Genomic DNA, 13,016 nt, shown 5'->3' with positions numbered 1-13,016 from the left:
ACCCTATGGAACCTTCAAAGCATGCATCAGTAACCAAAAAGCTTCCACTGATATTAATCAAATAAAACACAAATACTACCTTATTTACATAATTAAACTTTGTATTGTAAAATATTTGAGCATTCAACAAGCGTACGATCACTGGTAAATAGGTTTGTTGTATGTGGTTGTGCAATAAAGCTACTTTTTTTATTAATGTGAGTTTTGTGGGAAGCTACTTTAATGGTAAGTCTTTATCTTATTTAGCGTTTTCCAGGTGTCCAGTAAATAAACGGAGGAGGGGGGCGCCACACAGCGCAATAGCCAGTGAAGCCACCTCCCTGAAATAAGTTTTTGCAGGTTGGGATGTCTGATGTAGGCAAAACAAAGAGAATATTTAAGGACTGTATAAGAGAAGATACGATGTTATAGCAGGAAAAATATATATAGATATTTTAACCAGTTTCAAAATCAAAAGACCAAAATATTTAAAGTTTATTGGAATAGCTACTGACATCACTAGTAGCCAGGGTGGTGGTGAGGTGAGATGCTTCCTTAAAAAAACACACAAAAACTAGAACAATGTATAGGTTAAATACCTTTCCTTGACTTAAATGATAACATTTATTTTTCATATTATCAGTAGTTTTATTCATAATTTTGAGATGTAACTTGTGTGTAAAAACAAAACTAAGAAGAATGCAAATATGGGCTAAAAATGTTGTGGTGGCTATGGTAACCTGTGTGTTCAAAAGAAGAATGCAAATATGGGCTAAAAATGTTGTGGTGACTATGGTAACCTGTGTGTTCAAAAGAAGAATGCAAATATGGGCTAAAAATGTTGTGGTGACTATGGTAACCTGTGTGTTCAAAAGAAGAATGCAAATATGGGCTAAAAATGTTGTAGCGGCTAAGCAATAAATTACAATCAGCTTTCATAGGTACATAGAATAGGAAAATATTTGTTTACTAATGTTAAAGGGACATAAAACCCAAACTTTTTCTTTTATGATTCAGATATATCATACAATTCTAATTCTTTAATCAAATTTTCTTCATTCTTTTGGTATCCTTTGTTTGTATTTCACTAGCTGAAAGCCAATGACAAGAGGCATATATGTGCAGCCACCAATAGGCAGCTTCTTGAGCCTACCTATGTATACGTTTCAACAAAAGGATACATAAAGAAATAAACAAATTAAATAATAGTAATACATTGGAAAGTTATCTAAAATTGCATACTATGGGGCCGGATTATCAAATCAAGCTCTGGCTCGCTGAAAACAGCAGTTATGAATTAGCGGTCTAAAGACCGCTGCTACATTGCTGGTCCGCTGCCTCTGTGGCTGCGGTCTGCAATCCGCCTGATCCTATATGATTGGGCTGATTGATACCCCCTGCTAGTGGCCGATTGTCCGCAAATCTGCAGGGGGAGGCATTGCACAAGCAGTTCACTAGAATTGCTTGTGCAATGATAAATGCAGACAGCGTATGTTGTCAGCATTTATCGATGTGCGCCGGAAATGATACCCTACATCGTATCATGTCCGCTCGCACTTTCTGAAATCGGCCCCTCTGTCTGAATCAGGAAAGAAAGAATTTGGTTTTATGTCCCTTTAACCCACACTTTTTTGTGTTGGGATCTACTTTTTCAAATGACCAGCTCCACGAGATCTATCCACTAAAAATGGTCCGGCTCCTAAGCTTACATTCCTGCTTTTTCAAATAAAGATACCAAGAGAATGAAGAAAAATTGATAATAGGAGTAAATAAGAAAGTTGTTTAAAATTGCATGTGTTATATCTGAATCATGAACAAAATGTGTGTTTTATCCCTTTAAGGTTGCATGCTTTAACAACACATGGATGTGCAAAATCATAAAGATACAACAGATTAATACTGACGAAATAAGTAGCTCTGACTTTAAATTGGGTTAACAGGAGCAACTACTTGTGCCATGTTACAAAACACTACATTTAAATTACTGCCACTGACCCCTTTTACTTTGCGCCGCAGACTTGGCCTGATATGACCATCACTGGCTTATACAAATAAATTTCAATAGTGCGCCATGCAGACCATTTCTTACCGGGTCAACACATTTATTTGCCAGACATCAATAAGCACAGCAGCCTCCGCCTTTACTTTTTCTATCTATTGATGCTTACCCTTCCTAACTATACTATACCGCCATATCCATTGGGAGAATACTCATTAAACCATGCTTTTGATAAGCCAATTGTGTTGTCGTTCAGAAATCATCTACATTGATTGGTTCAAATTGATGTCCCTCAAGATCCAATCCTGTAGCACTTTTTGTGTCTGACCATCAGACTGTTTAATGACCCGCCCCTTCACACACTGGGGTAGATAAAGCGGTATCCCTCAACCATGTGGAGATTGCATAACTTGATCACATTGGCTGTGATCTACCAGCGAACTATTGGGTACCCCTGCTTTAAGGCTATTAGGAAGGTGTTTGAGTTCTATGAGCTAGTGAAGTTATGCCCCAAGGTAGGATATGTAAATATGTTCATAAGATTAATGTGTTTCTTTTGAAGCTGAAAAGTTAACTTTCCTAGGTAATTTCACCCAGGCACTACCTACCTGTGCTTTGGTATTGTCTGTGTTTTCCTTATGCTGTTAGGGTGTTGCAGGTTCTTCAACCTTTATCACTGTCAACAAGAAACTTGAATATATTTGTTTTCTTATGTGCAATATACATTTTATATACTGGTTTTAAGCTCTAGGAAGTAACATGAATGGGTTTTATATTCCTGTATTGTGATTGTTTTTTAACGTTGGGTTGGGATGTTGATTGGGACTAGTGTCACATTAAATACATCGTCGGCATTGAATTTATCAAAAATTCTAAAAGTGCTGCAGTTACTCCCTTTAGAATGATTGGTTCTACATTTTCTTTCTCTTTTGCTGAATATGATTGGTATCGGAAAACAGTATTCAAACTTTTTTTTGCAGAATTCTGGAATTTTCGAATTCTACAGCCATGACCCCTTGAAAACATACTTTGGGCTAACTCACATGAAATATCTTAGCTGTTTGCATGGGTATATTTTTAATGTTAAGAAGTTTTTACTCCTACTCACCCTCAGTTTATATATTAAAAATGTTAACTAGCGAATCTTGTCTGACAGACATCGCTAAATGTCGACAGCATACGCTTTTGGCATTTAACATTGCACAAGCAGTTATTGTGATCTGCTTGTGCAATGCTGCCCCCTGCAATGGCGCCCCCCGGTTGTAAAGGATTGGGCAGATTGATGTCCGCAGCCTCAGAGGCAGCGGACCAATTAAGAAGCAGCAGTCTTAAGACCGTTGCTTCATAACTGCTGTTTCCGGTGAGCCTGAAGGCTCATACTGAAACGGCGGCATCAGGGGCCATTTGGCCCTTGATAAATCAGACCCATGGTCTGAGATGTAGGTGGCAGCAGTGCAGTTGAGGGCTTTGTATGTCAGAGTCAGAATGTTGTCTTTAACCCTGAAGGCAAGGGGAAACCAGTAACAGGATTGGCAGAGAGGTGCAGCAGATAGATGAAGGGTGATGTGTAAGGAAGATGAGCCTGGCAGAGGCATCCATTATGGATTGTAAAGGAGCTAGGTGGCATCTAGGGAGACCAGAGAAGATGGAGTTGCAGTAGACAAGGGGGAAAGGATAAGAGAGTGGATTAAAATCTTAGTTGTGTCTTGTGTAAGGAAATGTCTAATTTTAGAGATGTTTTTAAGGTGGAAGAGGCAGGCTTTAGCCAAGGACTGAATGTGAGGAGTGAAAGGAAGATCTGAGTCAAGTGTGACCACAAGACATTGGGCATGTGGGGTAGGGATAATGATGGAGTTATCGACAGTTATAGAGAAATGGGGGGGGGTGATTTTGGAAGAAGGGGGGGAAATAAGGAGCTTAGTTTTAGAGAGATTTAGCTTGAGGTAGTGAGAGGACATCCAGGATCAGATAAGAGAGACATTTAGTGACACGGGTTAGCAAGGAAGGAGATAGGTCTGGTGCAGAGAGGTAGATTTGAGTGTAGTCAGCATACAAATGATATTGAAACCCATGGGACTTTATTAAGGAACCAAATGATGACGTGTAGATTGAGAAGGGGATCGAGGACAGAGCCTTGCAAGACCCCAACAGAAAGTGGTAACGGGGCAGAGGATGCCACAGAGGCTACATTAAAGGTACGTTAAGACAGATAGGAGGAGAACCACAAGAGAGCTGTGTCGCAAATGACAAAGGATTAGAGGTTTTGGAGCAAAAGAGGGTGGTGGACAGTATCAAAGGCTACTGACAGATCAAGGAGGATAAGCAGAGAGAAGTGGCCTTTGGATTTTGCTGTAAGTAGGTCGTTGGTAACCTTAACGATTGCTGTCTCTGTGGAGTGATGGGGCAAAATCCAGATTGCAGTGGGTCAAGGAGGGAATTTAATGTAAGGAAATGGGATAGACTAGCTTTTCAAGAAGCTTTGAGGCAAGAGGGAGTAGGGAAATAGGGTGGTAGTTGGATGAGGAGGTTGGATCAAGAGAAGGTTTTTTGAGGATAGGTGTGACCAGTACATGTTTAAGAGATGAGGGAAATATACCAGTGCTGAGGGAGGTTGAAGATGTGTGTTAGTATAGGGGTAAGGGTAGAAGAGAGGGAGGGGAGTAGCTGTAAAGGGATGGGGTAGAGGGGACAGTTATTGAGGTGAGAGGACAGTATATATTTGCAGAAACTTCTTCCTCTGTAACAGGGGCACAAGAGTTAAATGTATGGCTTTGTGGGTTTTGGATGATTGTGAGCTTTTTACTGGGTGGGAGACCAGTAGTATGTTGAGAGCTGATTTCATTTCTGATGGAGTCGATTTTGTTATTAAAGTAGCTGGCAAAATCTTGAGCTGAGAGAGAAGTTGTAGTAGGAGGTGGGGGTGTGAGGAGAAGAGTATTGAAAGTGGGGAACAGATGTTTTGGGTTTGAAGAAAGAGTAGAGATAAGAGTAGAGAAGTAATGTTGCTTATATAGATTAAGGGCACAATAGTAAGAGTTCAATACGAACTTGTAGTGAAGAAAGTCAGCTGAACTCCGAGATTTTCTCCAGTGTCGCTCAGCAGTATGGGAACATCTGCATAGGTACCGTGTTACCTTCACACAGTCTCATTTAAAGACTTTCCTCATATTGTATCCATTTTATGGATTTCCCTGAATCACCCTCAGTTTAGATATTTGGTGGTGCATAGTTATATTTGTATTACTTTCTGTTTTATAAATGGTGAATATAGGAGACTTTCAAATTAAGTAATAGTGTCAGGATTTACCCAGATACGGTTGAATGTGAAGGGTAAATAATAGTGGAGAGTCAAATTTGATCTTGTGACAGCAGGTGTAGAAGGGATGAAATAACAATAATATGTTAGTGATGGTAAACTTTCCACTTTTTATAATCAGATCCTGAATGTTTGTGATCTTTTAGATGGACTTTAATTGATCACTTCTAATAAAGATGCGCTGCAACTTACTTTTTAATTTAGCTGTGACATTATAATACCCTGCTGTCCCGTAGCCGCTGTCAGTCACCTGGATATTCTGGATATTATGTTTGTTAAAAATACATTTGTCTGTAAGACTGTTTATCCTAGACTTGTAAAGACATATTTTCCTAAATGACATTCATATGTTAAGGTTCAGGTGACCGGCAGCAACCAATGGTGATGTTTTTTTCCTCCAATCATCAAGCACCTGGTCATTTAAAACGCTGAAAACAAAGAAGATTTTTATTCTTGAAAAAGCTGACAGCATATCATTGAAACATGCGTTGGATATTACAAGACTTTAACGTATTTGAAATATATACACTCTCAGGTTTTTCTGGCACACCGATTATTCGCTGTTTAGTAGGTCTGCTTTTCACCAGGCTGGCCTCTAGACTAGATTTCGGTTTCCTGTATGCTATGATATTACCTTGTGTATACAGTCTGTATTTTTGTCCTATGTTTTTAGAATAAATATTGTCTTTAATCCACTTTGGAGTTCCTGGGTTTCCTGAGTCTCCAGGGGAGCCGTTGGGTTTTATATTAATCTGCCTATCAACTAAGAGCTTAGTCATGGCTCAGAAAAGTGTGAGTACTATTCCTCTGTAGTGAGACCACATTCCCTAATAGGCGTCATTATTTTGTGTTTTTCCTTCTTTTCCTGTAAGGTGGGTGAAGATCATCTTTGGACTCTGTGACATATCCTTATCTTATTTTGTATACACTCTGTTTTTCAAAGATACATTGTTGGACATTGGAGGACATGTACAATTCACAGAAAAAAAAAATAAGATTTTATAAGCGTTAATTGCTACCATTAGCTAGTGGTAGCAATAACCAGCCATTTGCAATGGCTGATTAATTATAACGCGCCCTCAAATGGGCAAATTTGCAGCTCACGATAATTTAGCATTCTAGCCATAAATACATTTTATGCAACTCCCTCTAATCATCTGTGCTGCCATAATGGAACCTAAGTTACACTGCAGCTATCTGAAGAAGAGTTGCTGCACATGAGCAAACAGGTCAGCACTGGAATATAGTGAAAACTAGGTTTCAACATGGTGGCACCAATGACTAGGGGAGAGGGAGGCATGGAATAACCTCAATACTATACTTGTATACTTGAGCATATAAAATGTATTTTGTTTTTTAATGTCCCTTTATTTAGAATTATATATTAAAGGGACACTGAACCCAAATTTTTTCTTTTGTAATTCAGAAAGAGCATGCAATTTTAAGCAACTTTCTAATTTACTCCTATTATCAATTTTTCTTCGTTCTCTTGCTATCATTATTTGAAAAAGAAGGCATCTAAGCTTTTTTTTGGTTTCAGTACTCTGGACAGCACTTTTTTTTATTGGTGGATGAATGTATCCACCAATCAGCAAGGACAACCCAGGTTGTTCACCAAAAATGGGCTGGCATATAAACTTACATTCTTGCATTTCAAATAAAGATGCCAAGAGAATGAAGAAAATTTGATAATAGGAGTAAATTAGAAAGTTGCTTAAAATTTCATGCTTAATCTGAATCACGAAAGACAATTTTTGGGTACAGTGTCCCTTTAAGCTAAATATTGAAACAGTAAATATATTCCTTCTCTCTTCAAGAGGGCTCACGTCAGAATTTATTGGACTAGAAGAATATTATTATTTAAAACAAAATAAAATGGAAATAAGCACATATGTGACACACATAGGAAACCATCTCCCCCCCCCCCAAAAAAAAAAAAAAATTTTTTCAATTTTAAACAACTTTCCAATTTACTTCTATTATCTAATTTATTTTGTTTTCTTGGTATTCTTTGTTGAAAAGGATTCCTAAGTATGCCCAGGAGCTGTTCATTGGTGGCTGCAAATATATGTCATATTTTCTCACCCGTTGTTGAGCTAGCTCCCAGTAGTGCATTGGTGCTTCTTCAACAAAGGATACTAAGAGAATGAAGCTAATTAGATAATAGAATTATATAGGAAAGATGTTTAACATCATATTCTCTATCTAAAATATTAAACATTTTGGGTTTCATGTCCATTTAAAGTTAAGATGTCGTACATTTAATGATCCAGTAGGGATGGGCAAATGCGCTGAAAGTGTAATTAGTTTGGTAGAACAAATAGTCCTGTGGACATTCGTTTTAGACAATTGAATGTTGATAAGAATGAAAATCCATTAAAATTCGGTAATCGAATGTTACTTTCGTTTTTGAATGTTCATAATTAAATCAAATATCCACATTCAAAATGTAACATTAGATTTAACAAATACTATTCAGAAGTTCAATAGTTCATGTGGTAGGGAATTTAGTAAATTGATACATAAAAGATACAAATATATCAATTTGAATGTTTCTAAATATAAAGATTCAAATTTTTCGAATTAGAATATTGCATAGTTTGAATATTACAGTTAAAGAGAGCATTAAAAAATATTATTACAAAATATATAGATTTGAATATTGCATAATTCAAATCTATGGCCTAGATTTGGAGTTCGGCGGTAGCCGTCAAAACCAGCGTTAGAGGCTCCTAACGCTGGTTTTGGCCGCCCGCTGGTATTTGGAGTCAGTGATTAAAGGGTCTAACGCTCACTTTTCAGCCGCGACTTTTCCATACCACAGATCCCCCTACGCCATTTGCGTAGCCTATCTTTTCAATGGGATCTTTCTAACGCTGGTATTTAGAGTCGTTTCTGAAGTGAGCGTTAGAGCTCTAACGACAAGATTCCAGCCGCCTGAAAATAGCAGGAGTTAAGAGCTTTCTGGCTAACGCCGGTTCATAAAGCTCTTAACTACTGTACCCTAAAGTACACTAACACCCATAAACTACCTATGTACCCCTAAACCGAGGTCCCCCCACACCGCCGCCACTCGATTAAAATTTTTAACCCCTAATCTGCCGACCGCCACCTACGTTATACTTATGTACCCCTAATCTGCTGCCCCTAACCCCGCCGACCCCTGTATTACATTTATTAACCCCTAACCTGCCCCCCACAACGTCGCCGCCAGCTACTTAAAATAATTAACCCCTAATCTTCTGACCGCAAAGCGCCGCCACCTACGTTATCCCTATGTACCCCTAATCTGCTACCCCTAACACCGCCGACCCCTATATTATATTTATTAACCCCTAATCTGCCCCCCTCAACGTCGCCGACACCTGCCTACACTTATTAACCCCTAATCTGCCGAGCGGACCTGAGCGCTACTATAATAAAGTTATTAACCCCTAACCCGCCTCACTAACCCTATCATAAATAGTATTAACCCCTAATCTGCCCTCCCTAAAATCGCCAACACCTAACTTCAATTATTAACCCCTAATCTGACGACCGGAGCTCACCGCTATTCTAATAAATTGATTAACCCCTAAAGCTAAGTCTAACCCTAATACTAACACCCCCCTAAGTTAAATATAATTTAAATCTAACGAAATAAATTAACTCTTATTAAATAACTTATTCCTATTTAAAGCTAAATACTTACCTGTAAAATAAATCCTAATATAGCTACAATATAAATTATAATTATATTATAGCTATTTTAGGATTAATATTTATTTTACAGGCAACTTTGTAATTATTTTAACCAGGTACAATAGCTATTAAATAGTTAAGAACTATTTAATAGTTACCTAGTTAAAATAATAACAAATTTACCTGTAAAATAAATCCTAACCTAAGATATAATTAAACCTAACACTACCCTATCAATAAATTAATTAAATAAACTACCTACAATTACCTACAATTAACCTAACACTACACTATCAATAAATTAATTAAACACAATTGCTACAAATAAATACAATTAAATAAACTAGCTAAAGTACAAAAAATAAAAAAGAACTAAGTTACAAAAAATAATAAAATATTTACAAACATAAGAAAAATATTACAACAATTTTAAACTAATTACACCTACTCTAAGCCCCCTAATAAAATAACAAAGCCCCCCAAAATAAAAAATTCCCTACCCTATTCTAAATTAAAAAAGTTACAAGCTCTTTTACCTTACCAGCCCTGAACAGGGCCCTTTGCGGGGCATGCCCCAAGGATTTCAGCTCTTTTGCCTGTAAAAAAAAACATACCATACCCCCCCCCAACATTACAACCCACCACCCACATACCCCTAATCTAACCCAAACCCCCCTTAAATAAACCTAACACTAAGCCCCTGAAGATCTTCCTACCTTGTCTTCACCATACCAGGTTCACCGATCCGTCCTGGCTCCAACATCTTCATCCAACCCAAGCGGGGGTTGGCGATCCATCATCCGGTGCTGAAGAGGTCCAGAAGAGGCTCCAAAGTCTTCCTCCTATCCGGCAAGAAGAGGACATCCGGACCGGCAAACATCTTCTCCAAGCGGCATCTTCAATCTTCTTCCATCCGGTGCGGAGCGGGTCCATCTTGAAGCAGGCGACGCGGATCCATCCTCTTCTTCCGTTGTCTCCCGACGAATGACGGTTCCTTTAAGGGACGTCATCCAAGATGGCGTCCCTCGAATTCCGATTGGCTGATAGGATTCTAACAGCCAATCGGAATTAAGGTAGGAATTTTCTGATTGGCTGATGGAATCAGCCAATCAGAATCAAGTTCAATCCGATTGGCTGATCCAATCAGCCAATCAGATTGAGCTCGCATTCTATTGGCTGATCGGAACAGCCAATAGAATGCGAGCTCAATCTGATTGGCTGATTGGATCAGCCAATCGGATTGAACTTGATTCTGATTGGCTGATTCCATCAGCCAATCAGAAAATTCCTACCTTAATTCCGATTGGCTGATAGAATCCTATCAGCCAATCGGAATTCGAGGGACGCCATCTTGGATGACGTCCCTTAAAGGAACCGTCATTCGTCGGGAGACAACGGAAGAAGAGGATGGATCCGCGTCGCCTGCTTCAAGATGGACCCGCTCCGCACCGGATGGAAGAAGATTGAAGATGCCGCTTGGAGAAGATGTTTGCCGGTCCGGATGTCCTCTTCTTGCCGGATAGGAGGAAGACTATGGAGCCTCTTCTGGACCTCTTCAGCACCGGATGATGGATCGCCAACCCCCGCTTGGGTTGGATGAAGATGTTGGAGCCAGGACGGATCGGTGAACCTGGTATGGTGAAGACAAGGTAGGAAGATCTTCAGGGGCTTAGTGTTAGGTTTATTTAAGGGGGGTTTGGGTTAGATTAGGGGTATGTGGGTGGTGGGTTGTAATGTTGGGGGGGGGTATGGTATGTTTTTTTTTACAGGCAAAAGAGCTGAAATCCTTGGGGCATGCCCCGCAAAGGGCCCTGTTCAGGGCTGGTAAGGTAAAAGAGCTTGTAACTTTTTTAATTTAGAATAGGGTAGGGAATTTTTCATTTTGGGGGGCTTTGTTATTTTATTAGGGGGCTTAGAGTAGGTGTAATTAGTTTAAAATTGTTGTAATATTTTTCTTATGTTTGTAAATATTTTATTATTTTTTGTAACTTAGTTCTTTTTTATTTTTTGTACTTTAGCTAGTTTATTTAATTGTATTTATTTGTAGCAATTGTGTTTAATTAATTTATTGATAGTGTAGTGTTAGGTTAATTGTAGGTAATTGTAGGTAGTTTATTTAATTAATTTATTGATAGGGTAGTGTTAGGTTTAATTATATCTTAGGTTAGGATTTATTTTACAGGTAAATTTGTTATTATTTTAACTAGGTAACTATTAAATAGTTCTTAACTATTTAATAGCTATTGTACCTGGTTAAAATAATTACAAAGTTGCCTGTAAAATAAATATTAATCCTAAAATAGCTATAATATAATTATAATTTATATTGTAGCTATATTAGGATTTATTTTACAGGTAAGTATTTAGCTTTAAATAGGAATAATTTATTTAATAAGAGTTAATTTATTTAGTTAGATGTAAATTATATTTAACTTAGGGGGGTGTTAGTATTAGGGTTAGACTTAGCTTTAGGGGTTAATACATTTATTATAGTAGCGGTGAGGTCCGCTCGGCAGATTAGGAGTTAATAAGTGTAGGCAGGTGTCGGCGACGTTGAGGGGGGCAGATTAGGGGTTAATAAATATAATATAGGGGTCGGCGATGTTAGGGCAGCAGATTAGGGGTACATAGGGATAACGTAGGTTGCGGCGGTTTACGGAGCGGCAGATTAGGGGTTAAAAAAAATATGCAGGGGTCAGCGATAGCGGGGGCGGCAGATTAGGGGTTAATAAGTGTAAGGTTAGGGGTGTTTAGACTCGGGGTACATGTTAGGGTGTTAGGTGCAGACGTAGGAAGTGTTTCCCCATAGGAAACAATGGGGCTGCGTTAGGAGCTGAACGCTGCTTTTTTGCAGGTGTTAGGTTTTTTTTCAGCTCAAACAGCCCCATTGTTTCCTATGGGAGAATCGTGCACGAGCACGTTTTTGAGGCCGGCCGCGTCCGTAAGCAACTCTGGTATCGAGAGTTGCATTTGCGGTAAAAATGCTCTACGCTCCTTTTTTGGAGCCTAACGCAGCATTTGATTAAACTCTCGATACCAGAGTTAAATTTATGGTGCGGCCAGAAAAAAGCCCGTGGAGCTTTAACAGCCCTTTTACCGCCGAACTCCAAATCTAGGCCTAAATTATTAGACAAATTCAAATCAAATATTACATTTAAAGAAAGCATTACAAATACTATTACATAAAACTAATGTTAGAATGTTGTGCAAACATTCGAAATTCAAAAAGAACTAACAAATGTGCTAAAATTTGTTTCAATTTTCAAATGTTGCAAAACATTCCCCAACCCTTTGATCCAGTAAATGATGGAGTTGCGTCTACATTTGCAGAAGTGTTGTTCATTGTTAATGTTTACCCTTATGTCTTTTGCTATTTGTATTACCTAATCATTATGAATTTAAAAACATAAATAAATAATAGTAGAGCTTCTTAATTTTATTATTAACAGAATCATTTCAACAATATCTCTGTTATGGACCAATAGGACAACATTATCATAATTACTGTTGATCCTAATCAAATCTCTGCTTTTCTTAAATTAATGTTTTCGAAGGAGATGATTACGGTATTTGAGAAAAACAATGACTTAAATCAACCGTGTAAAACATGGGACTCTTTTTTTTTTTTCCCCTCAGAGTTAGAAGAGGACCATGATTATGAAACTATTCCAACTTTAGAAAACCTGAAGTCAACGCATGAAATTATTTACTGAAGAATAATGTAAGCTAATAAATACAAAAATATTACAGATTACAAATTTCAAGATGTCTATTAAGCATTTAATAAAATATAAGTGCAACATGGACTTCTGGAAAGTTGTTAAAGATTAACCCTTTACAAGATATTATATTAATAGGTGTGGGGGGGGGGGCTAAAACTGGACTTTAACAGAAAAAGAAGCAGAGTAGCGCAGGCAAAAGTAAAAAAAAAAAACTTTATTGTAAACAAAATGACATAGAACTTAACAATAGAAAAATATAAACAGGATTGTGACTGATAAAGTCTTTCAATATGTGCTGTACTCATAAACCTTGTCTACT

General features: G+C 38.0%; 1 protein-coding gene across 1 annotated transcript in view; it reads left to right on the top strand.

Moving 5' to 3' along the window:
- Positions 1 to 12,688, top strand: part of THEMIS2 (thymocyte selection associated family member 2) — a 258,646-nt gene extending 245,958 nt beyond the window's left edge. Inside the window, exon 6 of the mRNA XM_053705374.1 lies at positions 12,612 to 12,688. Within this exon, the coding sequence (XP_053561349.1) occupies positions 12,612 to 12,688 (77 nt within the window). The remainder of the gene's footprint in view (positions 1 to 12,611) is intronic.
- The last annotated feature ends 328 nt before the right edge of the window (positions 12,689 to 13,016 follow it).

The sequence above is a fragment of the Bombina bombina genome, chromosome 3, assembly GCF_027579735.1.
Source record: "Bombina bombina isolate aBomBom1 chromosome 3, aBomBom1.pri, whole genome shotgun sequence".
Lineage (NCBI taxonomy): Eukaryota > Metazoa > Chordata > Amphibia > Anura > Bombinatoridae > Bombina > Bombina bombina.
Note: the sequence above shows the minus strand (reverse complement) of the source record. Positions and strands in the feature narration are given on the sequence as shown.